General features: G+C 44.8%; 1 protein-coding gene across 1 annotated transcript in view; it reads left to right on the top strand.

Moving 5' to 3' along the window:
- The first annotated feature begins 8,255 nt into the window (after positions 1 to 8,255).
- The window catches only part of Npl (N-acetylneuraminate pyruvate lyase), a 47,328-nt gene continuing 39,454 nt past the window's right edge, over positions 8,256 to 16,129 (top strand). Inside the window, exons 1-2 of the mRNA XM_021167052.3 lie at positions 8,256 to 8,369; positions 12,426 to 12,509. Of these exons, the coding sequence (XP_021022711.1) occupies positions 12,442 to 12,509 (68 nt within the window). The 5' untranslated portion in view covers positions 8,256 to 8,369; positions 12,426 to 12,441. The remainder of the gene's footprint in view (positions 8,370 to 12,425; positions 12,510 to 16,129) is intronic.

Genomic DNA, 16,129 nt, shown 5'->3' with positions numbered 1-16,129 from the left:
GGGTGGGAGGTGGGGGACCAGCTAAATTCCTTGAAGGTCTGGGAGAGGCCTGCAATCTCTGATCTCTGATCCTGCATAGTTAGCACTTAATTGTTAGCGGGTGTGTGTGTGTGTGTGTGTGTGTGTGTGTGTGTGTGTGTGTGTGTGTGTGAGAGAGAGTGCACCATACTACTTGGAGGTTAGAAGACAACCTGGGGAAGTTGGTTCTTTTCCTTCCACCCTGGGAGTCCTGGGGATTGATCATCAGATTGGTGGCAGGCTCTTTACCCTCGGAGTCGTTCGAGATCATCAATTATCTTCTGCTTCTCAAGAAGTCAGTTCCGCTGGCTGTGCTGTCTGGAGTGTTTTGGGGTTTTTTGTTTGTTTGTTTGTTTGTTTGTTTGTTTGTTGAGACAGCATCTCAGCCAGGCATGGTGGCCCAGGTCTTTAATCTCAGCCCCTGGGAGGCAAAGGCAGACAGATTGAAGAACACCCTGGTCTACAGGCAGAGTTCCACTACAGCCAGGGCTACACAGAGAAACCTGGTCTGGGGGGGTGGGGGGTGGGCAGGGGTGAGGGGGTGGGGTGCTTAGAAGAACAGACACGCAGACAGGAAGAGATAGGATCTCATGTCGTCCAGCCTTACCTGGACCTTGATGTCTGTGTCCTCCTGATCTTCCTGCCTACAGCTCACAAGCACTGGGGCTCCAGGTGTGTGTCACCACACCTGACACAGCTTCCATCTGCTGCATTTTTACTTGGGGTGTCCTGGAGGTCCTGCTGGTGGCTTAATACACACTAGGATGCCATGTTACAGCTGAGCTATACCCTCAGCCCTTATGCTCAAAGCCCAGAGAGCCAGTGCTCTGGAGGAAGTGTGTTGTGTTAGTATGCACATGTGGGTGTTTTGCCTGCATGAACGCCTGTGCACCAGGTACAAGCCTGGTGCCTGCAGGGGACAGAAGAAGATGCAGAATCCCTTAGGAGCTGGAGTTACAAATCATTGTAAACTGTCCTACAGGTGCTGGCTATTGAACCTGAGACCTCTGGAAGAGCCAGAGTTTTAACCACTGAGCCATCTCTCCAGTCCTAGTCTTTTCATTGATTGCTAAAGTTCCAAGAAACTTGAAGTTCAGAAAGGGAGGGAGGGAGGGAGAAGGGGGGGGGGGGGGGAAGCAATTTCTGCTAGTAGACTGCCATCTAGTGGTAGGCTTCTGCCATACAGTGTTGATAATTGCCCATGAGATGTGCCTTGAGATACTTTTCCAAGCTGTGTCAAGTAGACTATAATTTGTTCACACACTAGCTAGGTCATGCTGAGCATTCTTCAAAAGAGACTTTTGCCTCTATGTTTACTTGAATACTATAAAAGAAACTCCTCCAGTCAAAATTAGTATTAACTTTCTCTTCTGCTAACAACCAATTGTATGTTTGTTACTCTCCCATGCTGATAATCAAATTAGGCCTGCATTTCCAGAAGTTTTTCCAACTACAAGATTATCTCAAAGCAATGTATGTGACCAGTTTTTGCAGATGTCAAAAGGTGAGGCCAGGCGTGATGGCACACGCCTTTAATCCCAGCACTCAGGAGGCAGAGGCAGGCGGATTTCTGAGTTTGAGGCCAGCCTGGTCTCCAGAGTGAGTTCCAGGACAGCTCGGGCTATACAGACACAGAGAAACCCTGTCTCGAAAAACTAAAAAAAAAAAAAAAAAAGGTGTGAATATCACAGGTCATCAGTGAGGCAATGGCCTCCAGATTCAATCCACGCTAGGATTCTCCCTTTTGCTCTGAAAGAGCACACCAGTCCTCAGAGTCCTCCAAAGCTGTAAATTTTCCCACTTGGCCACCTGCTGTGGTGAAATAGCTGCTACAGGGAGTCAACCTTCTCCCACTACGCTGACTGTTGTTCTGGGACCATAGGACTGCCACATGACCTGTTAGTCATGTCTGTTCTACATTCCATACCAATTCAACCATGTGTGGAGGGTAGGGACTCATGTGTCCCACAGAACAGGAGAGACCAAACACACTGAGCTGTGATCAGAAGAGGTATTGGCTGTTAGGGGAGGGAGGCAGCCCCTGAAGGGGAAGGGTCTGAAGTAAGAGCCCTCGTGCATCAGAAGGACAAGAAATCAATGGGATGGGATATCCTGGGTGCATGGAAAACCCCAGTCTTGGCAAGAATTTGGGATCTCTGGGGAATTAAAGAAAGACCAGCAGACTAGAAGCTAACTCTACTTAATAAAGATGGCACAGTATTTACAAGGCAGAAGAAGCAAGGGGGTTCAAGAGATGGCTCATCCATTTAGAGCACTTGATGCTCTTAAAGAGGACGGGGGTTTGGTGGCTCACAATCACCTGTCACTCCAGTTCCAAGAGCTCTGTGGATCAGTGAGATGGCTCAGCGTGATGATCTGAGTACTATCCCCAGAACCTCCGCAAGTTGTCCTCTGACCTCTGACCTCTGACCTCCCTACTCACATTCATAAAGCACACACACACACACACACAAACACACACACACACGCTCTTGAGAATAATAATGATGATGATGACAATGATAAAGTTTATTTAATAATGAAAAAAGAATGCCAGGTGTAGTGATTGCCTTTAATTCCAGTACTCAGGAAGCAGAGGCAGGTGGATCTCTGAGAGTTTGAGGCCAACCTGGTCTGCATAGTAAGTTCCAGGACATCCAGAGCTACATAATTGAGAGACCCTGTCTAAACTAAAGATGATTCTGGAGCAATGTGGGGGGAAATCTGCAGGGCAGGGCACGGTGATGCTTATCTTTAATCCCATGCTGAGGGGGAAGGGGCATAGGCATAGTCTGTGAGTTGGGGACTAGCCTGGTCTACAAGTGAGTTAAGGCCATACAGTAAGACCCTGTCTCAAAATAAACAAACAGATTTATTTTGAACCTTGTATGGTAGCACACTCCTTTAATACCAACAGAAGCAGACAAGCAGGCAGATCTCTCTGTAAGTTCAAGGCCACCCTGGTCTGAAAAAAAAAAATGAGTTTCAGGGAAGAAACCCTGTCTTAAAGAAGGATCGAGGGGGAAGAGGAAGAAGAGGAAGAGGAGGAGGAAAAAAGTGATAACCAAAAAATTCTATGATGTTCAAAATCAACAACCATAGTAGCAATAATAACCAAAATAGACATAACACAAAATATTAAATGGATAAATACAATGGAGTCAATCCATAAGATAGAAGATTAGTCAACCATAAAAAATTTGATGTATGACAAACAATATGGACAAATCTTGGAAATATTACGGGGAGACAGCTCTGTTGGTAAAGTGCTTCGTTGGTGGGTACTCACATAGTACATACCCCAACAACTACATAAGGTATCCCAGCCCTGGCACTCAGCTTTATATATAGCTTCTGGGAAGAGCATTATCTCTCTTATAAGGTATAAGATAAAATTATACATGTGCTGCATATGTATGTATGTGTGCATGTGTGCATGTGTGCGTGTGTGTGTTTGTGTGTAATTCTGCCCCCTCTTTTTCCCTATTTGGTTAACTTTTTGAGAAAAGCCCTCATCTAGCCCAGGCCACCATTTTTAGTGTCCTGGTTTTTGACACAAGCTAGAGCTATCTGGGAAGGAAGAGGAACATTAATTGGGAGACCACCTCCATCGGATCGCCAGGAGCAAGTCTACGGTGCATTCTGCTTCATTAATAGCAGGCTGAGCAAGCTAGCGAGAAGCCTTCCCCATGCCTTCTGTTTCAGTTCCTGTCGGGGTCCAGCCTCGACACAGGATCGGAGTTCTCAACTGGAAGCAGAGATATCTGGAAGGCGCATAATAAACAGACACAGACTACTTTTTGTGTACAAACTGACAGGCAATTTTCCAAGGCTTAAAGTTGTTCTCTCTCTCTCTTTCTCTCTCTCTCGCTCGCTCGCTCTCTTGCAGCTTGAGGCTGCACATATTCTGCATTCTCTTGCCTGTGCACACTCTGCTTTTCTCCTGTGTACTTTTGTTTTCTCGAACTCCCACAATCCTACACACCTCTATGTGTTCCCCTTTCACTCACACACACACACACACACACACACACACACACACTCTTCACACACACTTCACACACACCATATACACTCCTTTTATTCACGGGTACATACTCTCCATACACACCTCACACTCTCTCTTCACTCAATCTTCACATTCTCTCTCTCTCTCTTCTCCTCACACTCTCACTCGCATTCTCTCTCTCTCTCTTCTCCTCACACTCTCACTCGCATTCTCTCTCTCACTCTGCCTCTACCTCACACACACCTCATGCGCACCTCACTCTCTCCACTCGCTCTCTAGCCTTTCTCTTGCCCCAATCTTTTATTGATACTCCAAAAGCAGGTTTAAAATAAAAAGACATTGTATAATCATTGACAAATCAAATAAAAAAGAATAACCACAGGCCACAAAGAATCCAGAAGTACAGTTGTTCCCCAAAGTTTCAAGCTTCCCCTATTCCCAGGCCTGTGGCCAAGATAATAATCATTGCAAGCATATTATTATTTAAACTTTAACGTTTGACGTATTATACCTCAGAGCTCCGAGGTCAGCTACTTGAATTTTCTTGTGAAGCTCTAATGATAAATGACATGGGCAAAGCAGAAAGAATGCCAGAAAGAATCAAGGTAACCCTTAACTCAGTAGTTCCCCTAGTTCTGCTTCTGCACATAGCACACAATGACTCTCCTGAGAGTCCCAGTGTTCTGACTTAGTTTTACTAGTATATAATGTTATGCATTCTATACTTGCTTATCCAGGAACCACTCTTAAATGTTGTACAAAACTTATTTCATAACTTCAATAGTTTTTTTTCCTTTCTTGGGGTCCCAGTGTTGGCTCTATTTCATTTTCTTCAAATAATTTCTTTCAACTTTCTTTGCAAGTCAAGCATTAATCTGGAACTACCATTGTGCAGTTACTACTTTGTTTCCAAGATAAGAACACACAGCGTGCACCTAGGCCATTAGAACTGTGCTGTGCTGTGCCCCATGCCTCAATTTTTAATTGTTTAAGAATCATTACATCAAGGAACATCTAGTTTCACAGAATTCACCAAAACAGAAGGAGAAAGAAGTAGGAAAGTCAGATATAATAGAATAATTATGCACACCAAGGCCAACTGAAAAGCAGTCATGCACAAATGAAATCTATACAGCCATTGTCCAGGGTTAAGATTGGGAAAAATGGAAACAACTATTGTTTACAAAGAGCTGCCTTGGGCTACTGAGATGTCTCCATTCCTGCCTACTGCGGGCAGTATGCTGTCACCAGCAAGTTCCTGCCTCCAGGTGCCTGCCTTGAGTTTCTACTTTGGCTTCCCCCAATGGGATGTGAGCTGAGATATGTAAGCCAAAGAAAGCCTTTCGTCCCCAAGTCGCTTTTGGTCATGGTATTTTATCCCAGCAATGGAACCCCTCACTAAGGCAGCACATAGCTGGGCATGATAGTGCATGCTTTTAGTCCCAGCACTAGAGAAGCAGTGGCAAGAGGATGTCTCAGTTCAAGGCTAGCTTGATCTAACTAAAGAGTTCCAGGGCAGCCTGAACTACATAGAGACTCTGTGTCCAAAAACAAAATAAACAAATAACAACAAAGACAACACACAAAACAATGGATTCCATCATGACATTTTTATAGACTTGTTTGCTTGTTTGTTTGTTTTTGTTTTGTTTTGTTTTGTTTTTCAAGACAGGATTTCTCCTCTGGGTAGCCCTGGCTGTCCTGGAACTCACTCTGTAGACCAGGCTAGTCTCAAACTCAGAAATCCACCTGCCTCTGTCTCCCAAGTGCTGGGATTAAAGGTAACATTTTCATGCATATGCAACATTATACTTTGTTGATAATTCCCCACACACATATTACTTTAACCCCCACTCCACTGGTCCCTCTCCCCTCAGATAGTCCCCTTATACTATTAGATCTCAATTCCTCATGTGAAGGATATTTTCCTTTGTCCTCCCTCCTTACTTTCTCTTGCTCCCTTCTCCTCCCACTCCCTTTGAACCCCTCCCTTCCCCTCCATAATCCCCTTCCACTTCCATGTCATAGAAAGGTGTGTATATACATGTGTGTGTATTAGAATGCAGATAGATAGATAGATAGATAAATAGATAGATAGATAAATAGATACATACATACATACACAGATATATAGATAGATACATAGAAAAATATAGATAGATACATACATACATAGATACATACATAGATAGATGGATGGATACATACATACATACATACATACATGGGTATATAGAAAAATAGATAGATAGATAGATAGATAGATACATACATACATACATACATACATACATACATACATACATACATGGATAGACAGACAGACAGACAGACAGACAGACAGATTCTGCACATTAAAGGTAATGTGTCTTTGTGAATCTGGTTTATTTCTTTTAACATGATGATCTCCAGTTCTACCCATTTTCTCATAAATGCCATGATCTCATCCTTCTTTGTGACTAAATAAAAGCATCACTTTTTCCCCCCATTCACCTGTCTAGACTGTTTCCATAGCTTGGCTATCATGAATAGCTGAGCAGTCCTGTGAGTATGTGAGTATATATGTCTCTCTGGTACATTCCCATGAATGGTACAATTGAATCGCATGGTAGGTTTTGTTTTGTTTGCTTTTCAGGGGGAATGCAACCAGGTCTTATATAACCTAGGCTGGCCTCAAACTCATGTTCCTACTTCTACCTACCAAGCACCGGGATTACAGACACGCAGTTCCACACCTGTGTGGTATTCTGTATTTAGTTTACCGAGGAACCACCATAATGACTTCCACAGTGGCTGTACCAGGATCACTCTCTTAATACATCCCCAATGGCATTTGGGGTGTGTGTTATCTCCTTTCAGATAACACTACTTTTGTGTGTCAAGTTAACCTAAAACTAGTGAGAACACAGCCTTATACATTAAGAGCCCTCCTCTCCCGACCCCACCCCTTTTTGATGGGTCTCACTGTGTAGCTCAGGCTTCATGACTCTCTTGGTGAGTGGATATTTCCATTCCCAGCATTCGCGGGGTAACTTACAACTGTCTGTAACTCCAGTACCAGGGTACCTAGTGCCCTCTTCTGGCCTCTATGGGCACTGCATGCATGTTGTGTACAGAGATAACTATACCCACAAAATAAAATAAAGTTTAAACTTTTAAAATTAAAACGGGGGGGGGGAAGAGAGAGAGAGAGAGAGAGAGAGAGAGAGAGAGAGAGAGAGAGAGAGAGAGAGAGAGAGAGGGAGGGAGGGAGGGAGGGAGAGAGAGAGAGAGAGAGATGGATGCACACAGGCATACAAACAACCGCAATGGAGTCCAGAGCACTTTGCAAGCTAGAAAGAAAACATATTTTCCCTAAATAAAATAATAAGCATCAAGCCGGGCGTGGTGGTGTACGCCTTTAATCCCAGGATAAGACCAATAAGACTGATAAGGCTATGAGGACCTGACTGAAGCCTGAAGTGCTGAGTCTTCAAGGGGAATGAAGCGTGTGGGCACCTCTTCTGGCAGATGGAAATCAACCTCACCTACTGGGGACAGACTACTCATCTTGTTGATAAATTGACTATGCCAATAAATTAATATGGATCACTCTCAAAAAAGAAAAATACTTGTTTCACTTTCAAAAGTCTTTCTTTTCGTTTTTCTTTTTTCTTTTTTTCTTTTTCTTTCTTTCTTTCTTTTTTTTTTTTTTTTTTTTTTTTTTTTTTTTTTTTTCCTAGACATGGTTTCTCTGTGTAGCCTTGGCTGTCCTGGAACTCACTCTGTAGACCAGGCTGGCCTCAAACTCGGAAATCTGCCTGCCTCTGCCTCCCAAGTGCTGGGATTAAAGGCATGCACGACCACCTGTAGCCTGTAATCCACTCTTAAAATCTTCTCACTTCTCCTTTTTCCTACAAGGCAAAGAGCAGGGCTGGAGCAGTAGTGTCAGCCTAGAGAGCCAAGCGGCTGCTAGGCAGCCACCACTGTATCACAACATCTCACATCCAATGCAAACAAGACTTGCACTTGGAGGACTTGAACAGGAGGAGAACTCCCGGAGTAATAAGGACCGTGGGTATCCAAGAGGTTCAGGAGCTCACGAGTCTTTTCCAACATAGGCTGTGGCCACACCCAAGAAGGAGCAACTAGTGCACAGTCTTGGGATTCCAGCCGGTGAAGCAGCGCCCAGGCCCGACGTGGAACTACAACCCCCAGGATCCCCGCGCGGCCTCACGTGGTCCCGCAGCCCCTGAGTTAAAAGCGCAACCGCGCTGCTCAGAGGAGATCGGGTCTCCAGTGCACAGCAGCAATTGGGTGGCCGAGGTGAGCGCGGCGCCACCGAGCAGAGGAGTGAAGTCAGGTACGCTGGGCAGGGTAGCTTTGGGTCTGAGGGCGACCCTGCCGCCTGGGGCCAGTGACACTCGGGGATTCTTTGCAGACCCGCGTAGCCTGGCCTCCGGGAACCCTTGTCAGAATCGGTCTCTTAAGCCTTTGAGCAGAAGGGAATTTAGCCGTTAGCTCTAATACACCTATCTCTTATAGGAGAGGTTGCTTGTATTTCATGTTTTGTGTTTTTTCAATATCTGCATTTCTAGTTTGCCAAGTATTTCTCAAGTCATTCTCCTTGTTCAGAACTACATCACTTCCCCCTCCTCCCTTTTAAAACTTAGCGGTTTTAAATTTAAGCCAACTTTTGTCTGTGCTTTGGCATTCCTTCACACGGATGAGGTCTCCAGGGATCTACCTCTCCCCCGCGTTTCAACAAGAACATCCCAAGCTCACTTTAAGTCATGGGTGCGAGAGCACTGTGATTATTTGCTCTTAATTCAAATATGAACTATTTCAAAGCATAATATTCCCAAGTTGATCTTGTATCTCAAGCTGGCCACAGACTCTGATCCTCCTGCCTCCAAGTGGCTTGCAGTGTTGGACAGAAATGAGCTTATATCCTGCTTATAACGCTGGGATTTTTAATGAAAAGTAACAGTTCAGGAGGAAATCTGAAGTTAAACAATTTTCTATTTGGAGGATCAAGAAATCCTCTTTTCTCTTCTCTTTTCTTTGACTAGGTATCTCTATGATGTAGCCCGGGCTGTTCTGAAACTACAAGTAGACCAGGCTGGCCTTGAACTCACAGATCTAATGTTGGGATCAAAGATGTGTGTTGCCATGCCCTGCTGAATCCTCTGGGTTTTGTTGTTTTGATGATTTTTTGTTTGTTTGTTTTTCAAGACAGGGTTTCTCTGTATAGCCCTGGCTGTCCTGGAACTCACTTTGTAGACCAGGCTGGCCTCAAACTCAGAAATCTGCCTGCCTCTACCTCCCAAGTGCTGGGATTAAAGGTGTGCGCCACCATGCCCGGCTTGTTTTGATGTCCTTGAAACTGGGTCTTAAATAACTCAAGCTGGTCTCCCCTGTCTGCCTGTGGTCAGCCACAGATGGGTTTGAACTCCCAACCCTCCTGCCTCCACCTCCCAGATGCTGATCCTCAGATGCACAGCAATTCCTTGACTCTTAGAGTGAGTTTGAAAAGTGAGCTACACTGAAGGGATCGAAGTGGGAGACAGATGTTCTGGAGCAAAGATAAGCCACAAGGAAAACAGGCAGTGGCCTCAGGAATGTTTTTGAACAGTGGAGCTGGTACACTGTAGGCATAAAGAAACCTTCCCAGCAGGCCAGGAAGTTGATGTCATTTGACTAGGATAGAGACAAGGTTAGAAATGTGGGTGTTCTGGGGGTGTTACAGTGACTGCCAGCCCCCCTCCTTTTCTCTCACAGGCCCTATGTTTCTAGCCACTCAAACTGCATCTAAGTGGTGATTCATTTAATAGCTTTCAAAGATGTATAAGGCTTCCCGATCAGAACTTAAAGATGTTCTTATCAAATATGAAATAAATGCAGCCAGAAGCACAAGAAGATGGGAGTCTGTGTAGCCAGAGCTGAGAATTGACAGGATGCTTAATGCTGATTGCTTCAAGCCCTCAGCTTCTTATCATTTTAACCTTCTTGGACCTGGGTCGATGATTACCGATCCAGATAAAAGGTAGCACGAGGTTTGTCATGAGACCCGCAGGAGAGGGGAAGGAAGAAGTTCCAGGTAAGGAGATAGCAGAGTTTATGTGACTTGGGACCTCAGTGGGCAAAAGTGCTGAGTGTTGGGGAGCAGGCAGCAGCACAAATGACAGTTCCCACTAGACAGAACTTCACAGAGAGCACAGTGCATGTGTCCGGCACAGCCATCAAGCACACTGTGTCAGTTCATTCGTTTGACCCTGTAAACGCTGTGAGTGTTATCCTCCCTACAGGAGAGAAATGGTGGAGCCAAGATGCATTCCGACTCTAGGGCTACACTGTAAGGAAAGGAGAGGACTTGAGGGCTAAGGTGGTATGGTTCACTTTGGGTATCTTGGTTTAAGATCGCTGTAGGGATGACAGATAGAGACTTGTAGTGGGCATTTCCACCTGCCTGCTGATCCAGGCTCTCTCCTAGAATTCTCGTTTCCTCTCTATGGGAACTATGTATTGGGTCTTCCAAGTTAGGATGGTCAGGTTCACTCTGCCCGGTGGAAAGCACCATCAGTCCCACAGGAGGGAATGAAATGACGCTCCCAGCTGGGCAGTGGTGGCACATGCCTTTAATCCCAGCACTTGGGAGGCAGAGGCAGGCGAATTTCTGAGTTCAAGGACAGCCTGGTCTACAGAAGTGAGTTCCAGAACAGCCAGGGCTATACAGAGAAACCCTGTCTTGAAAAAGCAAAAAAAAAAAAAAAAAAAAAGAAATGATGCTCCCTGTACCAACAGGGTGTATCTGTCAGGGAACTGGCCATCAGCTTCAGTCCAAATGTTTCATTCAGGCACCTACATAGTCATCACACATGAGCTGAAAACCGGGTGTTGGGCTGGACCAAAGGCTCAGCAGTTAAGAGCACTATCTGCTCTTCCAGAAGTCCTGAGTTCAATTCCCAGCAACCACATGGTGGCTCACAGCCATCTGTAATGGGATCTGATGCCCTCTTCTGGTGTGTCTGAAGATAGCTACAGTGTAGTCATATACATAAAATAAATAAATCAAAAAATAAAATAAAATAAAAGAGAAAAGAAAGAAAGACAGAAAGAAAACCAGATGTTAACTGGGGTGTAGCTTAGTTGACTAAGTTCATACCATACCCAAAAAATTGGGTTTCATCCTGAACCACAAAAAAAAAAAAAAAAAAAAAAAACCATGGTGGTACATGCCTTTAATGTACAGCTTACAAGTAGAGGTTGGGTATGGTAGCATACGCCAATAATTCCAGAGAGACAGAAAGAACAGGAGTTCAAGACCACCCTCCAACACACAGTGAGTAGAGGCTGGATGGCTTACAAAGACCCTGCCTCAAGAAAAAAAAAAAGGCAAAAAGTTCAACCTGAGTTTGTGAAAAGAAAGAACTAGCTCCCACAAGTTGTCCTCAGACCTCTGCACACGTGCTGTGTGTGCCCTGTAGACCTAGACACATGCACAAAAATGTTGAGAGAGAGAAAGACCCAAAAAAAAGTCTACAGAAGCTGCAAAATAAATAATATCAGATTTAGAATACCAGAGGATACTTGGTTTGGTGGAGATAGCTAATGATTCATTGAAACCTTTAAATACTGGGTTTTGGTGGGATGCCACCTTAAGATATGAGTAGAGAAAAGAATTATGGGGCTGGAGAGATGGTTAAGAGCACTGACTGCTCTTCCAGAGGACCAGGGTTCAATTCCCAGCACCCACATGACAGCTCACAATTGTAACTCCAGTTCCAGGGGATCTGACACGCTCACACAGACATACATGCAGACAGAACACCAATGCATATAAAAAGAAATCTTTAAAAAGTGAGAGAAGAGGCGGGCGTGATGGCACACACCTTTGATCCTAGCACTTGGGAGGCAGAGGCAAGTGGATTTCTGAGTTGGAGGCCAGCCTGGTCTACAGAGTGAGTTCCAGGACAGCCACAGCTACACAGAGCACAGAGAAACCCTGCCAAAAAAAAAACCTTGAGAAAAGAAAGAAATAATGCCTTCTAACTATTTTCAGTTTAAGCAATTGCAGCCTCGTACAGTTGAGGCCCCTGAGTAGAGTTATATCTCCAGACCGTTGCTGCTGGATCTTCCCCCTCTTCCTCCTGAGGTCTGGGTTTCTCCAGCTCTCTGTGTAGCTAAAATGGAAAGCCCTCCAGATAGTATTTCCCCAGGCCCACCCTCTCTTTGTCTTTAAAGTTTCCCCACCAATATAGTTCGGTTCTAAATCTTTACATTCCTCTACTTGTTCTGGGTGTTTCTATCTTATAAGTTTGTTTTACAGTTCCAAACTGGGAATGAACTTTGGCCTGGGCGTTTGATCATTAATTGACATTCCTTGAAGAAAGAGAGTTAATAACACTGTGTTTTCCAGACCTTCCAGTAGCCCAATGGCCTTCCCTAAGAAGAAACTCCGGGGTCTTGTTGCTGCCACCATCACTCCAATGACAGAGAATGGGTAACTATTACTGGGGCCAGAGGGGCACCTGTTCCCAGTCACTGGAACCTCTGCTGGGGTGGTCTTACCAAATGATAGTTTCTGCAGTGTGCCTGACCTCCTAAGTCAGAAAAGGGCTGGCCATCATCACAGTGGAAAAGGGAGAGGGAAAGAAGTCCTCCTGGTGCCTTTAAGCCCAGACGGGGCCGGAGGAATAGAGGAGGATCTATCTTAGCATGAGTACTGTCCCAGGCCCTCTAGGGATCCTGTCATTTTGGACTTTTGCATCATTGAGTGGCTAGCAGGGTGGCTCACTGTGGAGTCTGCTAGGGTTTAATCATGGAACTCACCTCAGAAAAGTGAGGGGAGGGCCAGGCAGTGGTGGTGCATGCCTTTAATTCCAGCACTTGGGAGACAGAAGCAGGTGGATTTCTGAGTTCAAGGCCAGTCATGTTCTACAGAGTGAGTTCCAGGACAGCCAGGGATACATAGAGAAACCCTGTCTTGAAAAACCAAAAGGAAAAACAAAAGTGAGGGGAAGGTGCTGAAGAGATGGCTTGACTGGAACCATGCTTGCTGCACAAGTGTAAGGACCCAGGTACAGATCGCCAGTGTCCGTGTAAAAGTCAGGTAATCCCAGGATGGCCGAGGTAGAGACAGGAGGAGCTCTGAGTCAGAAAGCTTCAGGTTTAGTTCTGATATTGCCTCAAAGCATAGCAGAGAGCAATCAAAGAAGACATATGAAGTTAGCTTCCAACCTTCATGTAAGCATGTACCCATGTACACATAGGCTCAGTAACATATCCACATCATACTACACACATCTATCAAAACACACACACTACACAAAGGAAACAGAGCAGGCTGTTTCCTAGGGTTTGTATTGCTGTGATGAATCCATGACCAAAAGCAAAGGAAAGGGTTTATTTTGCTTATGCTTTGTATCACAGTTCATCATCAAAGGAAGGCAGGAGCTGATGCAGAGGCCGTGGAGGGTCCTGCTTACTGGCTTGCTTCCCCTGGCCTGCTTAATCTGCTTGCTTTCTTTCTTTCTTTCTTTCTTTCTTTCTTTCTTTCTTTCTTTCTTTCTTTCTTTCTTTTTTTAAAGATTAATTTATTTATTTTATGTATATGAGTACACTGTAGCTGTCTTCAGACACACCAGAAGAGGGCATCAGATCTCATTACAGATGGTTGTGAGTCACCATGTGGTTGCTGGGAATTGAACTCGGGACCTCTGGAAGAGCAGTCAGTGCTCTTAACCGCTGAGCCATCTCTCCAGCTCTTGTTTTTTTCTTTTTGAGACAGGGTCTCTGAATGTAGCCCTGGCTGTCCTGGAACTCACGCTGTAGACCAGGCTGGCCTTGAACTCATCAGTCCTTCTTTCCAAATGACTCTAGCTTGTGTCAAGTTGACATACAATTTTCAAGGACCAGTGTCTGAGGAGAACTGTATGCTTCGAGAAAGAGCAAGACATCGGCAAGGTGGACTCATCAGACATCTTTCCAGTCTCATTTAGAAACTGATTGGCTGGGGGTGGAGGGTGCGCACCATACATGATTCTGCACTATGCACAACTCCTCCTTGGACACCTGACACAAGGGGAACGGGCACTTCCCCATCTGAGTGTTATTGACCCATCAGATTGTTATTGACCCATTCAGAGGTGAATTCTGGCTTCTTTAAGCTTCCTCCTCCTGTAAGAAAAGAGTTGTCACCATACTACATTGCAAGCTGAAGAGCATTAGGAAGATAATCCTTACTACAGTGCCTGGCCACTGCACTTAAAACAACAGCTTTGGATTGTCACTGTGGCAAGAGACAAGGATTAGAGGAAGGTGGGCTAATTAATACTCCTTAAAAGGCCTTTCTTTGGGGAGTTCTATTCCTGAGTTTGTAAACCTAATAAGAGCTTCTAGTTCTCATTCAGAGGTGGTCCCTTAGATATTTGGAGCCCAAGACTTGTAAGATGTATGAAAAACTCCCATCCTTCCTGGATCTAACGCGCTGAAGTATTATGTAGATCACTCTGATGGCTAATGGTCTTTGTTTTTTGTTACTTCTCCCTTTTCCCAGCTTCTGGGAAAGGCTGAAATCAGCTCTTTCTCAATGCCTCAGCCACTTGTTGCATAGATAAGCAAGAGGCATGTGATTACAGGAGCAGGCTGGACAAGTGAGATCCTGTCTGTGTCACAGCTCAGCACATTCCATCCACTTCCTGCTGCATTAATCTCAGAAGTGTATCCTCCAGACAGCCTTACTTTTCATCTGGGACACCCTGGGAGCAGCTGTGCATCCTTCCCTAGTCTGCTGTTATCTGAAGGCCCAGACCCAAAGTGATAACTAGCAAGTCTCTGGAGCCCAGTGGGTAGTTTTGCAAACCTGTAAAGTCAGCTCTTGGGAGAGAAAGGCGAGAGAATAGGTTGAAGTTCACCCTTGCTCAGTGAGTGCAGGGACAGACAGACTGAGCTATGTTGACTCTTTTCTCTCATCACTTGCTCCATCAAAATACTCTTATAGGGACTAGAGAGATGGCTCAGTGGTTAAGGCACTGGCTACTCTTCCAGAGGACCTGAGTTAAAGTCCTAGTACCCACATGGCATCTCACAACTGTGTGTAGCTAAGTCCCAGGCATCTGATGCCCTTTGATAAGTGTCTTATTTATCTTTACACCTTCAGCATCTAACAAAGTTGACTTTCACCAGCCAATGTACCACAGGGATGACTAATGGTGGCAGACAAATAAAAGAGAGAAGGGAAGCGAGTATTTGGTTGAGCAGACATTGGGTGCCAGCCATCATGATGGGCATTTCATCTACACAGTCCAGTTTCATCTTGACAGCTCCACCAGGGACCTGTAGCTCTATGTCAGTGCTACAACAATTTTTAAAAGTCACTTTTTTCTAGGTACAATAACATGTACCAGGGCTGGAGAGATGGCTCAGAGGTTAAGAGCACTGTCTGCTCTTCCAGAAGTCCTGAGTTCGATTCCCAGCAACCACAAGGTGGCTCACAACCATCTGTAATGAGATCTGATGCTCTCTTCTGGTGTGTCTGAAGACAGCTATAGTGTACTCACATAAAATAAATAAATTTTTAAAAAGAAAACAAGGACCTGTAGTCCTGGTTCCTCAGGACAGGAGAGAGAAAAACAATAAAAAGGGGGCAGGGTGTGAGAAAAGGCCAAATGTCAAGGGAAAATGTTTCATTTTTTTCTTTTTGTTTTAAAGATGTATTTATTAGGGGCTGGTGAGATGGCTCAGTGGGTAAGAGCACCCGACTGCTCTTCCGAAGGTCCAGAGTTCAAATCCCAGCAACCACATGGTGGCTCACAACCATCCGCAACGAGATCTGGCGCCCTCTTCTGGAGTGTCTGAAGACAGCTACAGTGTACTTACATATAATAAATAAATCTTTAAAAAAAAATTATAAAAAGAAAAGATGTATTTATTATATGTAAGTACACTGTAGCTGTCTTCAGACACTTTTTCTTCTCTCTCTGGCCCAGCTCACTCTGGCCCAAAGATTTATCTATTATATGTAAATAAACTGTAGCTATCTTCAGACACCCCAGAAGAGGGCATCAGATCTCATTAGGAATGGTTGTGAGCCACCATGTGGTTGCTGGGATTTGAACTCAG

This window comes from Mus caroli, unplaced genomic scaffold (assembly GCF_978045245.1).
Source record: "Mus caroli unplaced genomic scaffold, Mus_caroli_1 scaffold_1, whole genome shotgun sequence".
Lineage (NCBI taxonomy): Eukaryota > Metazoa > Chordata > Mammalia > Rodentia > Muridae > Mus > Mus caroli.
This window is presented reverse-complemented; position numbering and strand designations above follow the sequence as displayed.